The 23,052-nt window shown below is 40.7% G+C and overlaps 1 protein-coding gene across 1 annotated transcript in view; it reads right to left on the bottom strand.

The window, feature by feature from the left end:
- Positions 1-10,059: 10,059 nt before the first annotated feature.
- LOC122787175 (transducin-like enhancer protein 1) overlaps positions 10,060-23,052 on the bottom strand; it is a gene marked incomplete in the record, with an annotated part of 508,503 nt that continues 495,510 nt past the window's right edge. Inside the window, 2 exon segments of the mRNA XM_044053753.1 lie at positions 10,060-10,984; positions 11,738-11,814. Coding sequence (XP_043909688.1) covers positions 10,877-10,984; positions 11,738-11,814 — 185 coding nt within the window.

Raw genomic sequence — 23,052 nt, 5'->3', positions numbered from 1 at the left:
TCCCTTTTAACATTTTTTACCAGTGTTTGTATGATGCTGCTCTTAATGAAACAGGGCTGACTCTGCTTATCTCATTTGCGCAAAGTGCAGCAGTGCACAAACTGGACCACCCAGGAAGCAGACAGGACCAGGACAGCCAAATATAGAAACCACATGCATTCAATTAATACTATTGTGCAAACCTGGTAAGTGATGTGTTGTGGTTAAACAGCAACACCTTAACAATGAATACTAAACTGGGGAATATCATGTAAAACGAATCCTGTGGCAGCAGGTATTAAGTGCAGTACTGGAGTCCAGATGGTCTGGGGTTTTAGTACAGGGCATGCAAAATTTGTTTTACAGCTGTAACCCTGCAGTTTATAGTAATGAACTGCAACACAGACAAGTGTTTTTTCATCCTTCTTGTGGCAAGAGGTATAAGTGTAGAACTATCATACACATGGTCCGGAGTTCAAATACACCCACTTTTAATGTTGTTCCACTTCCCATTATAGTCAGTCTCACTTACAATACTTGATGCACAGTGTAGCTGATATTAATTTTTAAATATGAGGGTTAAGACACTACTATTGTGTTATTTACTTATTTATTCATCTATGTAGTGCCCATTTATTATCAAATGTATGACTGGGTATAGTGTGTACTATGTTCCTGTAAGCATATTTCTTCTATCTGGAGTGACATGTACATCAAATAACCTTGAAATTGCACTGTTTGTCTCTGTTGCACACTGCTTACAACCACACACCCTGGAGTGCCATGTTTGGGCAATTGTGCGCACCATTTTCAAACAGTGTGCACATTCCCAGTGAACGCAATAACTGGAAATAGGTTAGACAACATCATTCTCCATTGCTATTGATCTGTGGTAGACATGGCAAGTGTGCGTGAAGAGGGTATGAGATTTAGGGCTCAGAGATGGGGTGTCCATGAGTCCAAGATTTTTGCTGGACTCCTAATGAGAGAACACAGTGCTAAGTTGGTGCAGGAGGACTATTCTGGGAACCAGTTTAAGACAGAGGCTTGGGATAGTTTAGCCCGGGCTGTGACCAGTGCCATCGGTATTCCCCGCAATGGTGAAGAATGCAGACAGCACTACAGTAACCTCTGCAGGAAGAAGAGGAATACCCTCCATATTTGGATCAAAGAATTTAGATGGAGGGCATCCCACAGATGTGTAAGTATCAACTACAGAGAGTACTTGTAATTTTTAAAAGCTGAATATAGGCAAGCCGGGTATTCGTAATGGTATTCTCTTCTGTTTTTTTCCACAGCTGAGACTGAGGGTGTATAATATTAGGACACTTCCCGCTAGACTGACGAGAATGAGGGAGGCATATGGTATATCTTCAGAAGAATACTGCTATTGTAGCACTGAAAGTTAAAGATAGCTTGCTTGGTATTTTATACAGTTGTATTAAATTGAACATGCATAGTCCAACTGTAAAAGCAAGTATGCATGTATTATTTTGTAGCACAAACCGTGAGTGCAATGCTAGACGTTAGTCAGAGGTGGTGGGTTCAAATACCATACTTCCCAACTATACAATAACTGTTAATTCTTCAATTATATGTAGCTCAAAGGTTTAAAATAAAAGCTCTATACCAGTGGTGCACATGTCCTGCTGTAAACTGTAATCTGGACAACTGGAACATGCAAATGTGCGATATATGCTCATGTAAAGGAGTATCTGTAGTGCAGTGTGCACCTGCTAGGTGCTGCTAGTCTTAAAAGTAGTAAGTTATCTGTTGGGGATGGTAGTCTTAGGTTAAGATAATAGAGTCAAATAATTGTGTTAATGCATTGTATGTTACATATAAAGGTACTAATCATATCTTTTTTTTTCTCTCACCCCAACCTTTACCTTTTTTTTTTAATTATGTGTTGTCAAAATGTGTCCATGTCATCCATGTGTAACACATCACAAAATGCTCCACACCACAGCTGAGTAGGCTTGCCCCCACTCCACCAGCCATTGGATAACTGCCCTTCAAGTCTGTGAGTCCACTTGGCAGCATCACCTCTGCTGCCCCTGTACTATCTGACCCCTCAGGTAGTGCTGCCCTGGAGGATAGGCCACTGGTTTCCTCCAGCAGCAGTGGCGGGGTGATGACTATCACCTGCTCTGAACTGCCAGGGATGGTGCGTAGGGTTGTGCACCCCCTGTTGGTGCACACCTACACTGGATGGAGGGGCTGCTCTCCTTGATTTTACATAGGATCAGGAGGAGAAGCAGACATCAAGCGCTCCAGCCAGTGGCAGAGTGATTTGACAGTGATGACAGTCCTGTGGGTGAGGACTCAATTTTCACTGTCAACCAGCCTGATGTCCATGGGTCCTGGATTTCTTCACCCTCACCCCATCCATGGTGTCCACGGACCTCTTATCCATCACCATCCCTGTGTCTTGTCTGTCTGCAACTGTTTCCTCACATACCCAAATTACCAAACCCAGACTTATCTGCGTCCCTTCCCTAACATTCCTCCCCATCTGTCCTACAAAAAAAAAAAAAAATTGTCCCATACACTCTCCATTTTGCACGTCTTCTTGACGCACTTAATTCAGTCCAATTGGCTATACAGCATGACTGTGTTCTGGTCACCCCTCTCTCTGGAGGTGAGAGTTCAAATTCAGGTAATATTTTGCATATATCATCAGTTTTTACTGTTGAAGATATTGATAGCTATGGTTCTTTTTTACCGCCCTCCTGTATTGCTTTCCATTTGTTCTTCCCTCTGCTTGCTCCCCATTTCATCGCTGACCTATCTTCCCAATTTTCTTTAATACATTATTGCGAAATGGTGTACACTGCACACCAATGCCCAGCAATGCTAATATGAAAGAACTTAAAAGTGTTAGATTCAGTTGTATTCGAACCAAATAACATCTATCCCCAAAAAGGAACATATCCTTGCATTCAGTGCATTACCACCTGCTGCCATAGAGTCAGTTAAGTAGCAGGTGTATTCCATAGATTAAGTACTATCAGACTTTAGAAATGCTGGAGAAGCAATGGATCCCTTCACTTTTTGGGCTCCAGGTTTGCGTGGAGGTGCGCATCTCGCACCAACGGTAAGCAGTGGCAAAAGTAAAGGTTACCCCCACCAAATGACGCTTAACCTGTCACTGCATTATCACTCTGCAATGAAAAGTATTTTAAAGTATTAGATACAATTGTACTGAAAGGCAGTACCATCTGGCCCAAACGTAAAATGCATTAACATGTGCTGCCACAGAGTCAGTTCAGCAGCAGTGTTTTTCATAGACTCAATGCTAATTGTCAAACTGTAGCAATGCTGACACTGGAATGATTACATGACATTTTCTTATGTACTAATCATTCTTAAGTTCTCCCTTTTGCCTGTCGCACAATGCTGGGCAAACAAAATAAGCGTAGCATTCCTCCATTTCCCGTGATGGCATTAAGCAGAGCATTATGCAAACACAGCAATAAATAAATAAATAAAATGACAGAGAAAACACAGGAGGTTGGATGCTAATGTAACAGAACCTGTGAATGCTCTGTTGTTTATTTGCATTTCCAACCTTGACAGACCTACATGTAACACTTTGTAAAGTCTAAGCTGACCCCCCCCCCCAATGCAAGTATTCACAATTGCCATCCAGTAAATACACACACTGATGCAGTGCCTGCACAATGTTTACATCCCTACATGGATCCAATTTTTTTGGATTCAGCAATTCTAATGAGTTCTGACCTCATTTGCATCTTCACCGTGCTAACAGCCCTGAATAAATGATCTGAATTATGAACACAGAATGGATGATATAACTTTGGGATAAATCAGCACAGAAGAGTGCTGCTTTTTACATGGATGTGTGATTTTCTGGCAAAACACTGTCCAGTCATTAAAGACTGAAGTCAGAAAATGATGACAGGCATTTGAGTTTCAGATTTCATACCCTTAGTAAAATTCATGTCAACACAAAATCTATTTTATCAACTTTCTAAGTTTGTAAGTGCAATATTTAAAAATTCTCCTATTTTTGCCTCCTCCCATTATTTATGACATTGTACAGATATCTTGTCCTAAGGTGTTAAGAGGTATGGTCTGCATTACCATACTGTTCACTTCAGAGTGGGGCAACAAAGCTGCATTTCTCATCTTAACACAAGCCCTGTTACTTTAGCAAGTTTCTAAGTTAATAAGAGCAATATTTAAAATTTGTCCATATTTTTGGACCTTTATCCTGCCATTATTGATGGCTTTGTCCAGATTTCTTGCTCTAAGCAGTTGAGAGATATGCTGTGGGACTCCTTTCCATGGCTGTATTTGAAAGGTTTTTGAATACTGACCGAACACCAGCACGGTCTACACGGTTGATTTCTGGCTTGCTGAATTGCTCCGTGGTGTCTACCAGGTTGAATAGCATGCTATTCAGCTGCTTATGCAGCTGATTAGCATGCCACAGTGTTTAACTCCTTTCCGTGGGGGTGTGCACCTCTACACGGTGCTTACTGAATTTAAATTTTCCCACGGCCATGTGCACATCAAGCCGCGATGCAAGCACAGTGAAAAACCACTGTGTACACTTTATTGAATCCTGGGGCTTATGTTTACAGACTAGTCTTATAATACAATGGCAAAAATGATCTCTGAATGAAGAAAATCAAACTTTCATTTCAAATGTGCTTTACACAAGTCCTGCAGATTAGCATTAGTAACAGACCTAAAGAATCTTTCACACAAACAAAATGTCATCCAGGCATGGTACAAAATACAGCATTTTATTGGTCCTTATATACATCTGCTACCACTCATCTGCAAGGGAACTTACAGAGGCCATAGACAGGACAAAACAAAACACAAAGAGAAGTACAGGTCAGAGAACAAATTGCTCACAACAGAGTTGTAAAGAACCAAACACTATAAACTCATGTAAAACAGTGCATCTTCATTTGGGACTTTGGTCTGAATTATTAAAATGTGAATAGACACTTCCCACCCTCCATCTGACCTACCACTCATGCTGATAATTCATCCATTGTCCACATTTACTCAAACATACAAATCAGGCACCAGAATAAAAATTTATATCACAGCGGTCAGATAACACAAGCAAGTTATTACACATGCCGCTGACAAACAGTGGGAAGTAAAATGTGAATTTCCCCTTTTGATTTCATGATCAAGGACATACATGTTCACATGGCCATATGCCACAGGACACTAAAAATTCTGCATATAGTATGCAAACACACACCACAACATACTTTAGTGTTTCAAACACTGTCATAAACATTCGTGCAAAAGTATATGCTTACCCACAGCACAGACCACACACACAAAATCAGTACAGCTTCACGCAGACATGTTCAAAATATTCTCAAACGCAGCATGCATACACATACACACACACATGCACAAACTGTACAGCTACATACACACACCACAACCTCACTGCATGTGCATACTGCCCCTCAGTTTTGCATGTGTACAAATTAAGACAGTGAAAATCAAATCAAGAATAAGTCCTCAGGGCACTATCCAAGACCAAAAACACTAACTTTATGGGGCTGGATAACATACCAGGCTGCCTATTGGCCAGCCTAAAACAGGACTAATATCAATCTCCAAACAGGCACCATGCCAGATGAATGAAGAACAACGGCACTCATCCCCTTGCACCAAGGTGATGTGCCAACAGACCTGGGTAATTATAGACCCATAAAGCCTAGCCAGCCTCATATGTAAGGCTACAGAACAGATCATTATGGAATTAATAAACAAGAAAATTGATAACCTACAAACTCTCACCCCAATCCAGTTTGAATTTGTCAAGGGCAAATGCTGCTTACTCAACCTGGATGACTTCTCTGAGAAGGTTACTGAAGCAATCGATCAGGGAAAAATCAGCACACATCAGATATCTACACCATGCAGGGGCATTCAACACCAACTCTATCATACGGTGTTGACTGATAGAAAAAATGGCTAAACAACTTTTGGCGAACCCATGCTTATATTTTGTTGAAGGGAGGGCAGTCCTCTGCATCTCCTATGTGGGATGACACCCCACACCGCTGAACTTAGATAATCCAACTCCACAGTTGCACAACAGTAGGGCAAAAGAAAACTCAGCAAAAATTGTTTTGCCCAAATTTCCTCGATCATTCAGCACTTGTTGAAAGTGCTATCAACTGACTGACCTGCACCCAGTAAAACAACCTTAAAAGTTTGTTACTGAAAAATGTGGTCACATGACTTTGGGGTTTTAGCAATATTACTTTTCGTCAAAGCAAGGCATTCAGGCTTGCAACATCAAGCTGTGATGTCTTGCTGAGAAAGTACAGCTGTGTTTTAACGTAAATGTAGGTATTCCAAGTATATACCCTCTTACAGCCATCACTTTTGGGATGCTTGCCTGCAGAAGACCAATGGCCAGCCTGACTACCACAGCTCTACCATCCCCCTACATCTGCATTGAAAGGGGGTCTCTTGTGTAAGAACTTGTGGGAATGCTGAACCTTGTAGGAAAAGACCAGGCTTCCTAGTTGCATGGGGGAAGGACGCAGGCTCCACTGATGCATTTATAAATGCATCTTCCAAGCTTTCTAGGACTACAGGAAGTGCAGCAAGTTTTGCTTCAGTTGGGTACATGAAAGCCCTATACCCTAGTTGGGCCTATGAACAATCCTTGACATTCTAATTGAAGATTACCTAATTGAAGATTTCCTTCATTTCTAACTGGGATTTGCAGTTCATAAAATTCAATAAATCCTGGCCAACTGGAACAGGTCTTTGAATAAACCATGGGTTGCGAGTTGTGTGAAGGAACAGTTTGACTTAGGCTGAGGCAAGCTAGTGAACCCTGGTTTAAGCTTTGGCATGTAAGGCCTTGGTTAATTAAGGCAATCTGGACCTCAAGCCTATAGTCATGGGCAGGTATTAAACATCTCAATATGGTCTCAAGTAGACTTTTCTCAGACTAACAGTGAAGGAACTCCACTCTCCCATTTATTAATAACTATGTTGGGATAACCTATAAAGGCCCTCGGAGAGGCCTCTAAGCTGACCAGTGTCATTGCAGTTCCAATCTATGAAGATGGGGTCACACCACCGACCTTGACCAAAACCATTCAGAGGGAGTGAACTGAGAAAGACTGTAGCCTGTTGAGTCTTGTCCTTGGGGCATTTGTCTGAATGTTTGTGTTTCAAGAGGAGAAGCATGGAGCCCTGGCCAGTTCCATGACAGAATTGGACCAAGTGCACACCTGTTTTTGACCTAGACATTTCTGGAGAGGTTTTGCCCTGTGAAAGATCATACAAGGTGAATTTGGTTCATCTAGTCTTAAATGATGGATGTGGTCCAGTCTGCTGTAATACAGACAGCTGCTGAGGGAGTGGGTGTACGGCATGTGGCACAGGGACTCTGGATGTACACATGACTCTGACAAGCTGTGTTCTTTCAGTGGCCTTACATATCAGGCACTTGTGGGACTGTACTTGCAAATAAAGGAAAAAGTGACAAGGCATTTCAGATACTCACATATCCAGGTGTGTTAGCCAACAAAGAAGACATTCAGTCTCTGTACCAACAAAACACAGCAACCCATGGATGACCGCATACCGACTCTTGGCTCCATCTCCCATCCCATACAACAAAGATGCGGTTACAACTGAAAGGAAAAGAAATTCTCCCACAAGGTAATATGGTATGCAAAGTCCAGATGGGTACACAGGGAGCAGAATAATCAGTGGAGTGTCAGCTGGAACAGCTTCATGGTTTGCTTACTGATTTAAGTTTGTATGCATACACATATGTATGTTTGTTGACTGGGATACTGGATGGATCCAATGTGGACCTATTTCAGCCAAAGCTTGGGAGCTTCAGCAGAATATGAAAAAAGTAGTTCAATAGTAAAGCAATAAGATCACTACAAAGCTTACAACTTAAAATACAATAATACAGTGCATTTAAAACAAAACAGAAAAACACAGAATAAATGCACAATATTTACATATTTACAATGTACATAAAGTATCAGCTACATATTAAGTTAATGCACTGGTTAAGTGTATAAGGTTAAGGGGTTCAGCAGTTTTAGAGCATTCAGGAGGAATCTTGTGATGGGAATGGCAATTCTTAGATGTGGGGTTTGGCCCATGAAAGAGAAGGAGAGTTAAAGACAAGTAGTTTTGTTAAGTTAGTTTATGTTACAGGTGGGATGCATGTGAGCCTGCTTTCCTATAAATGTTAACTTTCCTCTGGATTTACTGTAGACAGCTGTACTACAGAGTTCTGTAGGGAGAGTGTCCCATAATTTAGGTGCAAGGGCAGACAGTGCATATTCAAAGGATGAGAGCGAGTTTGTAGAACTGGCCAAAAACTTGTTCACTCCAATGAAGCTCAGGAAGTTTGCACTGTAACTTCCAATGGGCAGAGCCTATGCCTTTTGACAGAATCAGATTAAGTCCTCATATTTCAAACAAATGTTTATATCTCCTGAACCAGAGGGGTTATGAAATAAGTATAAATGGCAAACTTTTCAGCCCAAACTATTTTTATAGTAGTAGTATTCTTTAGGTTCTAGGTCGTAAATGAATTCTATAGTTCACAGTAACATTACATTTATAATATTTTGTAAACAACTTACAATATCTCAGCAACCACTCAAGTTATAGACTGTCACCAGCATTGTATTCATTTAGCTGAGAGCTTTCATATGAAGCTAAGTAGTTCTGCCTGTGTTACTTGGTTGTTGAGATATTAAAAAAAAATTAAAAATTATATCTATATAAATTAATATCATAAAAACAACAGTTAATATCTCTTTACCTGCACTAGACAGAGGTCAAATATTAATGCAGTTGAATTTACCATTGTGTAATATACTCTTTGTTTGTGTCTTTCGGCTTTTCCCGGTTAGGGGTCGCCACAGCGGAACTCCGGTCCGCTAATGATTGGCAGTAGATTTTTACGTACTATTGTGTAATATACACTATTCCGCAAAAATCTTTTAAAACCTTGTACATACCATGGTTTTAGAATTATTGATGCAAATATGAACAAAACAATATCTGACACCTAGAGTTGTCAGTAGGAATTAACTGCAAATGCACCTGGAGGCATCACTCGGATGTAATGAGTTAACTGAGTACCATTGACTTGTGAGCAGATTTGGTAATGTGCATCTCTGATAGCCAGCCTGCTGTATCTGGACTAGTCCTGTCCTTTTACATTAACGTGTGGGAAGCTTACAATTCTGGGATATATATGTAATGACATCCAGGTGGTTGTGTCCATGACTGCATTTTGCAAAGTAAATTTGTTTGAAACTAGATGCCTGCCTGAGTTAGTCAGATCAAAATGGTATCACACTGGTTTTAAGGTACTTCTCCACAGACATGTCACATGAAAATCATAATCTACAGAATTGTTGACTAAAAAAACCTCACCCAAAAGCAGCACTTTTTTTTGGGGGGGGGGGTGAAGCTCAGTGCATTCTCAGAACTCTATATAGTGAAGTCTAAGGTTACAACTTTGAAAGAGTTTATGCAGGAGAATAAAAGAACACTTCCTCAAACTCGGTATGCTTACTGCATATCATAAACCATGATTTGATTACCTCATATCAATGATATGGCGCTTTACAACAGTACCAAGTAACAAAATACCATGCTCTCCCTCAAATGCAAACCACTGCAGATAACATTCTCACCTATGTCACTGTTAGGGACAGAGCACGGGCAGTGTGTGACTGAGCACTTCTGGGGGAGGGGTGGAAGAGAGACCGAGACAACCATATGCACGTGTGCGCACACACACACACACTTACACTCCTACTGCTTGGCAAAGCTAGTATGTTCGTTTTTAAGGTGACACTTAAACATCTGGAAAATTAAGTAAAACATCTGTGCTAATTGAAATTACCTGTCAAAAGTCTTCTATAGAAACAATTTAAGTGCTATTTAAAACAAATCATTGGGGACCCAATATTCTGCATTTTAAGGTAGTTGTAAAGGCCTGACACACACTTTGCCAGACTCTATATGACCACAATTTGCTGCTTGAATATCTCAGCAGACAAGTATCAATCAAATGCTTTATCAATCTTTATATCACACTCACTCAAAGGTCTACTACACACCCATTTCTCCATGCATGCAAGCAAATTAAGAATTGCAACATGTAGTCAAGCATTTCCTCTATGTTTAGCTCACACATGAACATAAGCACATAAACAAGGCAGACATACCAGTGCACATTTTCACAGATTACCAAGCATACACACAGCAACTGTGTACACAACCCGTAGCTGAAATGTCCTGAAAGCTGCCACTACTTTAATGTGCCTCCACCTTTTCATCAAACATAATTTAAAAAAAGTCATTCAGAATGGCTCTGATGTGCTCAAGTTAGGTTTACAGTTTGTGAAGAGGAACAGGTACCAAGAAAATGCTGTACTATGAAGCTGCGATAAAGTCCAGTCAACTCTGATACACCAATCTCCGCTTACTTGACTTCTGTTAACAGAAAGAGCACACTGAGAATCAGTTCCTCCCTGCAAAATATAAGCTCAGTGGTAGCAGCCCTTGACATATAGATCCCAGTTTATAATACGAAAGGTTTTCACTACATCAAATTTCCATGAAGGGGTTTGCACCCAGGACGCTGGGTCTCATCAACATCACACTTAATACTCCAATGTAAGAGCTACAAAACTCTTAAGCCTATCCTTCTGTGGGACAGCTCCTCTGTTTACAAGATGATAGGCAGCGAACCCCATTGAACAGCACCAGATCCAGTCTTCAAGTCCTCTAGTCTCTAGCAAGTGTGAATTTGAAGAAAATACAGAATCTTTGTTCACTCGCTGAATTCAAAGTTTTGAAGAATCAGTGTCAGTCCTCAGTAAATTATTTCATACACTGTAGCCTTCCTATCCCCAGAACCAGTGACAATAAACTGATCATCTGTGGATATGTCGCAACTCAAAACAGATGATGACTCTTTAGACTGCAAAGAAAAACAAATGAGCATTACAAATTATACTAAACCACAGATATAGTCTACTAGTTCAGTGGGAATCAGCCTAAATCACAGACATCACTGCCATCCTTGCCTGAATACTACAAATGTAATGCAAAACCTCTAGTAGTCACTGCATCTGTTTATCCCATAAGCTGCAGTTAATGAGCAAAACAAATAACGCTCACTGCCAAGTACTGTGCCCAATGGCCTAAACTGAACCACAGTCTAAAAGCACAAACTATCTTAATTAAAAACCCTTACTTTACAGTAAACTCCACTAACTTGTATGGACATAACCTTGAGCTATAAAAATAACTTATGCAACATGGACCAAACCCACCTAAAAATCAACCTGCGAATTATAAAATAATTCCGTATCTGATAGTTTTCCACAATGGTAATATCACATTGTTTGTCAAAGCAACTCCCTGTATTTTTGACAGTTTGGCAAACTTTAATTTTTTTTTTTTTTTTTTAATGATACAGTCTTACTGCAGATACACTTTCTAGAGTACGAAAAAGTACCAACTGCTATCCTGACAGACTGTGCTCTTCTTCCAGAACTAAATGAACTCATTGAGTGTCAAAAGGTTGAAATTCTATGACAGCAAATCTCTCCTTATATTATAGGAACCTTTTAGAATAAAAACTATAAAAAGCATCATAAAAAGGTAATAGTAATAAAGAAATGATGACCATGAAAAAGCAGGACAACTGAAGAAATGTGGAAGAGCCAACCTGGAAGATGCTGGCCCCATAAGGTGTTCTCCAAGCGTTCAACAAGTTATCCTTTCCAGTACTCACAAACCATTTACCTAAAAGAGAAATAAAAACACTTAACTTTTTTTTTTTACAGAGAAAGAGCTGCAATAAAGGACAACAAACAATTCAACCATTTTACATTTACAAAATCAAATCCTCCACAAGAACAATTAATACTTACACACGTAAAGAGCAGCCAGCAGTGTTAAAATATTTTATCAGTTCGGAGCAGAATTCACACCTCCTGTTTTAGCTAGCTTGGCAACTTTATGGATAATTCAAACAGCACTCTAGAAACACACACTGTCTTTTACAAGTTTTTAAATCATTTATTTCTGTGTTTTCTCACAGATTAATTCCCCATCCAAAAAGCCCAGCTGGTGCTTGTTGCCCCCATTCCTTCAGGCAGGACTCAGAGTAGTGGTTCCTTAGTGCAGTTTATTCTCTATGCCCCCTGGATCCCTACTGCAATGCCCTAAATAAATCATATTTTAGACTTCTATAATTATGCTAGGGAGTAAAGCATAACATGTCATTATACTTTGCAATCCACCACACTGCAGTACCTCAAAGCCTACGTCTGCATCACATTGTAATAAGACAACATGGCATGGTAGTTCAGTCAGATTAAAGGCTAAAGCTTGAATTACACTTTTCAAAACCGAAAAAATCAACTGAATACAACACATACTGTAAAAACATTTACATGAATACAATGTTATCATTAAAACAGCAAATGCACCTCACACAAAGGCACAAAAAAAAAAAAAACAATAAACCATACAAATAGAAAAACACCCATACTCTGCGCTACAATAAATAGATACTTTTACTTCTTTCTTTTGTATTTTCAACTTACCACAGCCACCATACTATGGCTAGTAAACAAAGCAAGCTCATTTAAAATACCAAATTACAGGGAAATGTCCTCACTTTTCTTTCCTCCCTATGCTGTGGTTCCATTATGGATTAGGCATGAGGAACCAGACAGTACTACTTTCATTTTCTTACCTTGGAATCAAAGGAAGGGAAAGCCCACCCACTTTCTTAACCTTAACCTCTCCTATACTTTGGCAGAAGAAATTTGTCTCCACCTACATGACGTACCAAATAAAACAGGAACACTGTAGTCTGCAGTATTACAAAGGCAGGCCTCAATGTTTCTGATGTCAGCAGCTGCTATTAAAACATTGCAGAGTACTGTGGAACTTTCTCCACAGCCGTTGTTGTGTAGTAGAAGAAAAATTGTACTGCCATGCAGCTGATCACATCTTTTGGGATAATGATCTATTTGTTAGAGATATTTTTTCCAGTGGAAATGCAACAACTTTACAGATAGCACAGTTTTATGTACTATAAAGAGAATTAATTCCAATTTGCCAGGTTCAAAGATTAACTTTTGAATGAAGTCTTAGTATGGTACAATGTGCCCACAATATTGTACAATTCAGAAGCACAAACTAAAAGCAACATTTTGTTTCCACTCATATCAATTAAAATGCTGATGGAGTTAATCACTGTCACAGAAAGGTGCAAAAGTAAAGATACAAAAGTACTCATCCCATCAGTTGATCTTTGTAAGGATACATGGCAAGGTGTGAACATTGCAAATGAATCCTTGAGGATGCTATCATAGCACATTCCTTGCAATCACAACGTCATGAAAGCATGTCTCACCACTATGCAGGGTTGCCAGATTTCCGACTGGCCAGGTAGGGACTAAAAAAAAAAAAAAAAAAAAGTCTTCCACATCTTTAATGCGGAACATCAGAGTTCCGCATTAAACAGAAGTAGCTCTGTGTTTATTTTTTATTTGATTGGCCCGGGCCAATCAAAAATAAACAAACACAGACCTACTTCTGTTTAATGCGAAACATCGCAGTTCCGCATTACACAGAAGTAGCTCTGTTTTGGGATGTTTTGATAGGCCCGTATACCGGTATACAGGCCAATCTAAAATCGCTAAACATGGAGCTACTTCTGTTTAATGCGGAACTGCAATGTTCTGCATTAAACAGAAGTAGCTCTGTTTTGCGATGTTTTGATTGGCCCGTATGCCGGTATAAGGGCCAATCAAAACATCGCAAAACAGAGCTACTTCTGTTTAATGCAGAACTGCGATGTTCCACATTAAACAGAAGTAGCTGTGTTTTGCGATGTTTTGATTGGCCCGTATACCGGTATACGGGCCAATCAAAAATCGCTAAACACGGAGCTACTTCTGTTTAATGCGAAACATTGCAGTTCCGCATTACACATAAGTAGTTCTGTTTTGCGATTTTTTGATTGGCCCGTATACCGGTATACGGACCAATCAAAAATCGCTAAACACGGAGCTACTTCTGTTTAATGCAGAACTGCAATGTTCCGCATTAAACAGAAGTAGCTCTGTTTTGCAATGTTTTGATTGGCCCGTATGCCGGTATACGGGCCAATCAACATTAAACAAACTACTTCTGTTTAATGCGGAACTGCGATGTTCTGCATTAAACAGAAGTAGCTCTGTTTTGCGATGTTTTGATTGGCCCGTATACCAGCATACGGGCCAATCAAAAATCGCTAAACACAGAGCTTCGTTTAAGGCAGAACTTCCGCATTAAACACAAGAAGCTCCGTGTTTAGCGATTTTTGATTGGCCCGTATGCCGGTATACGGGCCAATCAAAAAAAAAACAAAGCGGAGGCTGCCCGGGATTTAAACCGGCAGGGCGGGACTCGGGATCAGGCTGCTGATCTCAGGACAGTCCCTCCCAAATAGTGTGTCTGGCAACCCTGCCACTATGTCACAAGCCACGACTCGGATGGTACGCCCATTTCCACTCTCACAGTAGTGATCTTCACTGGAACTTTAAGCATATCCACAACTCATTTCCACCTACTGCTCTGAATGTGCGATGGTCTGCTTTATGCCTACAGAGCTACTTCTGTGAGCTGCCTTGTTTCTACTGCACCTACAGGGTATCAAAGACAAACTACATACAGGGCTACTGCTTCTTTGCATATTAATTACTGTACTTTAAATGTAGTATTCAATACCAGGATTAAGCAGGTTAAAAAATAATAAACTGAACAAATTAACAAAACAAATTTTTCTCCCATTTAACAAAAATAACTATTGACTGAACAGGAATAATAAAGAAAAATGCACACACATATATCATTACACATTTCTCACATTCAGCTGGAACACATTTACAGACTATTTACACATTTTCTATAACCCTTTGAAAGCTCAGCATGACACACAAAAATTATAACAGTGTCCTTCTCTAATGCACATATCTGTGGGATATATTAAATGCAAAGAGTATGTACATTTTAGCTGTACATAATGCTAATTTCAATCTCAAAAACCCTTGTTCCTTCATGTCATGTATCATCATTATCAACCCCCTTTTTCACATTTTCTACATGAGGTCAGAGTGTCATGTCAACTATTGCCATCTCTCGCTACTCAGTGTCATTCTCCTGCTTTCTTCGACACTCATGCCTGAGAGTTGCAAGTCTTCTCTCACACAATCCATCCACCTCTTTGCTGGATGCCCTCGTTTCCTGTTGCCTTCTTCTCGTCTGTCCCAAATCATCTTCACCAGATCGTCTTCTGCTTTTCAGCACGCGTGCCCAAATCCATTGTAATCTGTTCTTTTCCCTACATGTCATATATGGTGTTGTGTTTATGGATAAAGACTAGATAGCATAAATTCCCTAATCCCAGCATGGAGCCACTATGTGGGAGCCAAAGTGATGAGATTCAATGAACAAAGTCTCAGGCTGCATGAAAGGGGTCTAGAAGGAAATACCACTCACTGCAGAGGTCCCCTGCAAGAAAAACTATGTTTTGTTTCAGCCTCTACCCCATCTCACAGAAATTTGCACAGAACATTAGCTTGCTATTTTTAAAACTAGTACTATATTTTACAGTTTTACTATGCTTAAAACATTCAAAAGCATGTAGCACCTCATTCTTTTCTCACTTTATATCTCACTGAAAGTTAATATATAGCTGAGTGAATCAAACTCTACTGGTGCGTCAAGATAAAGTTGAGACTGAAAACATCAACGTAAAAGTCAATTTTTTTTACTGGGTTAACATCTTTAGTCTCTACCTCCTAATTAGAGAACATAAAAAGTTACAATTTCTGATTTTTAAACAAGAAGCAATTATAGTTCAGGAAAAGGACAAGACAAACAACCTCAATTAGAGACAGTCACATCCTTAGCTTTCAGTTTTGAACATAAGCTTTGAAAACATATCCTACTGAAAAAATACTTCTGAAAAACAGGCAAGTGCAAATGTGAATGAAATAATACATAAAATATGTAAACATACTCTTTAAATGAATAATAAATTATTAACAACTTACAGTGTCATTAGACAAAGGCGTTGGATTTGCGGTGCCTATATCTTTAACCACTTCATCTCCAGACTTGTTACGCAAGATAATAACCTAGAACCTCTCCTCGTCCAACTTACCATTAACAAAATCCATTATCATATGATAGCAAACTAAATTAGCCCATCCATGTCTTCAACCTCCTACCCAAGTAGTGTGGTTTCCCTATGTAATAAGTCAACACCACTCTCCAGTAGATGAACTAACCCTCCACCAAATGGGAGACAGACATCCTCAAACATTTATGCCCAGAGATTTCTGGACTTCATCGATACAAACTCCTTGGACCACCTGGTCTGCACGTCCCACCAGGGCTAATAAAATCGTAGACTTTGTCCTTAGCTTTATGGGGCAGTTCTGCTCCCCACCAAATATAACATCCTCCTTAGACAAATCATACAAGTCGATCACATTTACCATAATACTGAAACCTGAAACATCTTCCATATGCCTTTGCATTTGGAGATTATGTAAAGGCTAAACTTTTAAAACAAGAGTGATGACTTGGGTAAATTCAAAAACCCCTTCCATCCTGATGGCCCCACTTCCTAAGTGGTATCTTTCATTGTCAGATTCCATGCACATGTAAATAGCTGCATAGATGTACCCTGTTCCCCTCAGACATAAATACAAAGCCAAATTCAAAAGTAAAACCCTAAGATGGAACCCAAATATATGCAGACTCCATAATAAAAGAAAATAAACTGAATTCAAAAGATGCCAAAAAACCCTCTTTCTAAACTACACAAGGAAATCCAAACCATGATCATATCAACCAAAGAGGTAAAAATATTCTCCTAGGTGAAGGACAACAATAATAATACCTTCTTTAACTATGTTAAAAATATCAAAAACCATGCACTGTGCAGAACTAATAACAAATGACAGCAATACTCAGATCCTAAATAACATAAGTCATCTATATCAGACAAATGTAGTTCAAACTCCACCCCCTTCTCCCTTCCAATATTCTTGAATGACATACTCATACCCACACCTGCACCCCCTCAAATCTCCAAAGAACAAGTTAAGGTATTTCCTAATGCCAAGAGCACTACATCAAAGAGGCAAGAAATCATACCAAGGCTGCCTACTGGTCAGCCCCAATCAATACTTGTCTTCTCCCCTGCAGAAGCAACTCAATATCAAACGAGCGTTGCGCTGGATGAATGGAAGACAGTAACAGTCACTCCCATGCACAAAGGTAGACTCATAAGCCTGACTAGTCTGATTTGTAAGGCTATGGAAAGTATCAATATAGTACTAATAAACAAGTATATATGCAACCTGCAAACTCTCAAGGCTCTGTAGCACAGTGGTTAAGGTGCTGGTTTTATAATCTAAAGGTCCCCAGTTCAATCCTTTCTCTGATAATACATCAACCCAACACTGTCTGGATTCATCAAGGGCAGGTCTTGGCTAATTAACCTAGAAGACTTCTTCAAAAATGTAACTAAAGTAATGGATGAGGTAAAAACAGTAGACACAACATATAAAGACCTCTCAAAGGGACAGGCATTCCACACCATCCCACACTCCATTATCACAGATAAAATCCATCATCTGAATGTCAATCACTATGTAACTTGTTGGACAGCAAATTGGAATACAAACAGAACAGAACCCACAAAGATAGGGGGAGCAGCTTTACCTCATGCACAAGATTGGTCAGAAGTGGTGCACCCCAGGATTTTATTCTTGGGCCACTCCCATTTTGCATTTAATTCTTAGAGGTCAAAGCTAATCTGAAGGGTTTGTGGTTGACCAAGACTGCAGAAGACTGCAAATTTTGTGCAACAAACTCTCATAAGGACACACACACACACACACACACGCATATATATATATAGAGAGACATATACATACACACACACACACATATATATATATATATATATACACACACACACACACACACACACACACACACACACATATATATATATATATTCAAACTTAAAAACTTCAGAGGCATCTACTTCATAAGGAAAAAAACACGCTGGAACTGATGAGTTTAATTTAGCGCTTTCATTCTTTAATATCCAAAAACTTCCGAAGTTCTTGGATATTAAAGAATGAAAGCGAAGTTCTTGGATATTAAAGAATGAAAGCGAAGTTCTTGGATATTTAAAGAATGAAAGCGCTAAATTAAACTCATCAGTTCCAGTGTGTTTTTTCCTTATGAGGTAGATGCCTCTGAAGTTTTTAAGTATGAATTAATGGTATTCTTAAGTTCAAGCAAACGGTTTTTAAAGTAATATATATACACACACACACACACACACACTGCGGTGGTGGTGCTGCGGTAGCGTTGTCGCCTCACAGTTAGACGTTGCTCGTTTTCTGTGTGGCGACATGCGTGAACGGGCATTCCTTCATTGAAGGTTGTGCATTAGGCCCGGCAAGCCATCACGTAAAACTCTACTGCCAATCATTAGCGGACCGGAGTTATGCTGTGGCGACCCCTAACCGGGAAAAGCAGAAAGACACAAACAAACACACACACACAGATATATAGATATATGTATATATATATATATATATATATATATATATACACATGCACACACACACACACACACACACACACATATATATATATATATATATATATATATATACACACACACACACACACAAAATTTTATATATATATATATATATATATATATATATATATATACACATACACACACATACATATATATAGGTTCATAGGTTGATACTAGGCTATATGCCCTAGGGCATTTATCAGCCTAGCCAGAGTGTGTTTGGCTTTCGCCACCCTTTAAAATGAGTTTAACTGTGCCCTTTTTTAGGTTAGTTTACTGTGCCTCTGTCTAGTAGTGACACAGAAGTGATCCCCGGGGTAAACCTACGATCTCCCATCCACTCGTCAAGATTCCTCTTGAAGAGAGTCAGTGAGGGGCTCTGCCTGATATGGACTGGGATTCTATTCCAGAGTGCTGGGAGCCTCTGGGTTATAAATCTGTCTCTCCAGCATGTCTTATTAATTTCTGTGTTGAGGTTCAAGTCCCTTGAGCGCGTAGCTCTAGTGGATTTGGATTTTTTGAGGTGGAGCATGTCCATTAATTCTGGGTTGGACATGGCTTTATATGTCAGGAACAGATCGCCTCTAAGTAGGCGGCATGCAACTGAGTAGAGCTGGAGTTTCTCTAACCGAGCAGCATAGGTCATCTGAGTCCCTTGATCCTCTTGGTGAGGTACTTTTGGGGTCTTTCCAGTTGCTGCAGGTGTCGGGTAAGGTACATCCCAAATGGGGCATTGTATTCAATTATGGGACGGATGAGTGATGAGTAAAGGGGCACAATGACCTCCTTTGATCTAGATGTGAATCCTTTCGTGATAAGGTGGGCTATATAAGGAGGTCTTTTTAACCACTTTGGCAACCTGGTTGTCAAAGGAGAGATTACTATCAATTTGGGTCCCCAGGTCCCTAATTACTTCCTCCGTACTTAATGGATTATCGCCTATGTGGTAATTTATGGGCACTTTGTTTTTCCCAAAGGGGATGACTATACACTTCTTGGCGTTTAGCTTTAGGCCATGGCTTTGGCACCAGTTATCCGTCTCGGTGAAACCATTTTGGAGGATGCTTGTGTCAGCTGGAGAATCGATTATGGCACACAGTTTGCAATCATTTGCAAACTTGGTCAGCCATAGACCTCCCGTGTTGCCTGTACCTCAGAAAAATATATACCGAACAAGAGCAGTTCCAGGACTGAGCCCTGTGGGACGTCACTTGTAACTGGTTTGGAGTCTGACATGGCTCCCGCAATTCTGACCATGTGGGTTCTATCCTTGAGCCAGTTTGCAACCCATCTTATGACATAGGGGTTGATATTTAAGCTGGAGAGCTTATTTATGATGCCCGAGTAGGGTATGGTGTTGAAGGCTTTTGCAAGGTCCAGGTAGGCTGTGTGGACTACCTTCCCTTCATCTATGTCCTTGGTGACTGTTTCGAAGAAGTCGACCAGGTTCAAGAGGCAGGATCTCCCCTTAACAAAGCCGAATTGGGTAGGATCTAGCGTCTGTAGGTCCCCAATGTCTTTGTTTATGAGTTCCACGATGATCTGCTCCATAGCTTTGCAGACCAGGCTAGTCAGGCTTATGGTGCGATAGTTTCCAGGGTCCATTGAGGCACCACCTTTGTGGAGTGGGACCACTGTTGCTGTATGCCATTCCTTGGGTACATATCCTGTAGTAAGGCTGAGATTGAACAATAACTTTATATGAGGTTCTAGCTCTTCTTGGAGCTCCGTCCAATCCCATTGATGCTGTTTTTTTTTTGCTTTGGAGAGGGCAGCTCTCACCTGAGCATCTGAGATGCCAGGGAGACGACTCTCTCCTGGGATAGATATTTGCTCTTTTGGGGGAAAGGAGGGAAGAAGTTTGCACTGAACCTGTCCAAATGTCTGTGGGTTCAGTGTATTTTTTGTCATTTTGGACCAACTCCGAACATATCTGCGAATTGCCACCCAGGTTCCTAACATAACTAAAGAAGGCCTTGTGATTATCCTTAGTGGCCTGTGCAATTTTTCTCTCGAAGCTGGCCTTGGATGATTTTATGAGGGACAGTAGTTTTTTGCTAGTACTGATCAGTGATGCCTTCCTTCTTAGGGATTTTGCTCTATCCTGTAGTAGCTTCCTCCTTTTGTTGTATAGCTTATTTATGGCTGGGGTCCACCAGACAGGACGCCTGCCTATGGAGGATTGGGTCTTGGTTTTATTTGGGATTGCATGATCCATGCATTCCTGAAGGTGTCCATAGAATGCGTTTATAAAGGATTCTGCAGTTTGGGCCGTAGTTTCCACTGGCCTGGGGGCTTTGAATGATTTCACCTCGGTTTTGAGAAGTGTGAAATTAGCTTTTGAGAAGTTTTTCACTGTGGTTTTCTGGGCTGCTGGTAGGGTCGGGATGTGGATGTCCAGGGAGAGATTCATTTATGGTCTGATCTTACCAATGAGGGGTATACCTCTGGTGTGGAGCATAGAGTCCCCATGTTTGTGATGATCAGGTCCAGTATGTTTTCCCCTCTTGTGGGAGTGGTGACTAGTTGTTCCATAGCATTTGAGTTTATAAATTCTAGGAACCTTTGGGCTAGGGTGTTGGGGCTTGAGTAGTGCTCCCAGTCTATGTTTGGGTAGTTGAAGTGACCCAATATAAAGGTGTTTGGAGAGACCTTCATATTCTCCAGTGTTCTCAGGAATGCCGAGTGAGGTTCCTGAGTTTGGGATGGTGGTCTGTAGCAGGCTACAAACTGAAAGGCAGTTTTGCCCACTGTTAGTTGCACATGGATGGTCTCCGATGCTTCGTGCAGTGCAACTAACCTGGAGGTGTGGGTATCCTAGATGAATATGGATACTCTCCCTCCCTTTGTGGTTCGGTCCGAGTTTTGGGGCAGAAAAGCATGGTGTGAGGTATAACCTGGTAGTGCTTGGGTGCTCTCAGGAGCCTTGAACCAGGTCTCTGTTACTGCACAGACATCGATATTCTCCATACTGAGGAGAGCTTCGAGTGCTTGCATTTTGAGGTTTAGACTTATGGCGTAGAGTAGCAATACCCTTAGTATATTTTTCCTTGTGTTGTCTATGGAGGTGGGTTTGTCTTTTGAGCCTTGCCTAAAAAAGGCATTGTGGGGGTGGCAAGAGCCTTTACCAGTATCTGAAAGCCCAGAGGTGACAGGTGCAAGCCGCCCCTAGCGAAGCAACGTAGCTTGTCGAGCATGTCATCCCAGGCTGACAGACACTGGATCCCCTTTGAATGACACCAGAACTTTAGCCAATTGTTGAAATTGATAATTTTTTCTTTATACTGTGGCATCATTCTTGGTGAGGGTAAGATGCTACTCAAGGTCATGGTCATACCTGCCTGGGCTACATAATCAGAGTGCTCTTTTATGTCTCTTTTCATGTAGTCCAGGGCTGTACGTCTCAGGACAATCACACCAGCATGGACAATGACTGAGTCATATTAGTACTTGCTTTGGCGTGACCTGAGTGCTTGTGTTATGTGGCGGATCCTGGCGCCTGAAAGGCAGCTCACCGTGACCTTCTCCTTGTTCAGCCCGGTGAGTGGGACATCAGTGTGTCTGAAAACAGAGTCACCTATTACAAGTGTATCAGGTGTGTTGTTTAGCCTTAAGGGCTGTCACAGTTTGGCACACTGACTTTGTGAAGTATGTGTTACACATGTTTTGTTTTGGGGTGGCGGTTGCTTGGATGTCTGCTTTGGAGGTCTCTGCTGCTTAGGCAGATTTGTATTTAGAGCCTCCGAGTATGTTTTAGTGTGTTTATGTGTTAGGTTTGCTGATGTGGGAAGTCTATGTGTGACTGGATTTGTGGTGTGTGTGGTTACCTTCTCCTCCTGACTGGCTGCACCAGTACTGCATTGAGAGAGCTTAGCCTCCAGTTTGGCTATATGGTTGCATCTCTCGCATATATTAGTACTTGTTGGGAGGAGGAGAGGGTTGTCTGTGTACATGAGGCATTTGTAACATTGCCTCAGGATTCCCAGATTCACCAGCTGGACTGGAGAGGAAACCAGCAACTGACCTTTGGACATGCCGGATTAGTATAAGTAACTCCTTTATAACTGACTAAAAAGGACCAATAGTGGACGAGTACTCCAAGGGAGTATATGAGGAAGTAGTGCTTTTAGTTTATTAGTGCTAACTTATATAATTGCTTATATGAGCAAGTGCTGGGTTTTAGGTTGAAAGTAGGGTCCTTACTTTGAGAGATAGAGCAGATCTAAGGGAAAAAGTGCAGAGTAGACTTTGTGCAGCCGAGAATGGTTTAAGCCAGATTTAGCAGTGCTACCTGATGCTTCGCTATGCGCAAAATCACGCAAAACCGCTCCAAAGCGGGTTTTTTT

Source organism: Protopterus annectens, chromosome 13.part0 (genome assembly GCF_019279795.1).
Source record: "Protopterus annectens isolate FY-2018-M chromosome 13.part0, PAN1.0, whole genome shotgun sequence".
In the NCBI taxonomy this organism is placed as follows: Eukaryota; Metazoa; Chordata; order Ceratodontiformes; family Protopteridae; genus Protopterus; species Protopterus annectens.
This window is presented reverse-complemented; position numbering and strand designations above follow the sequence as displayed.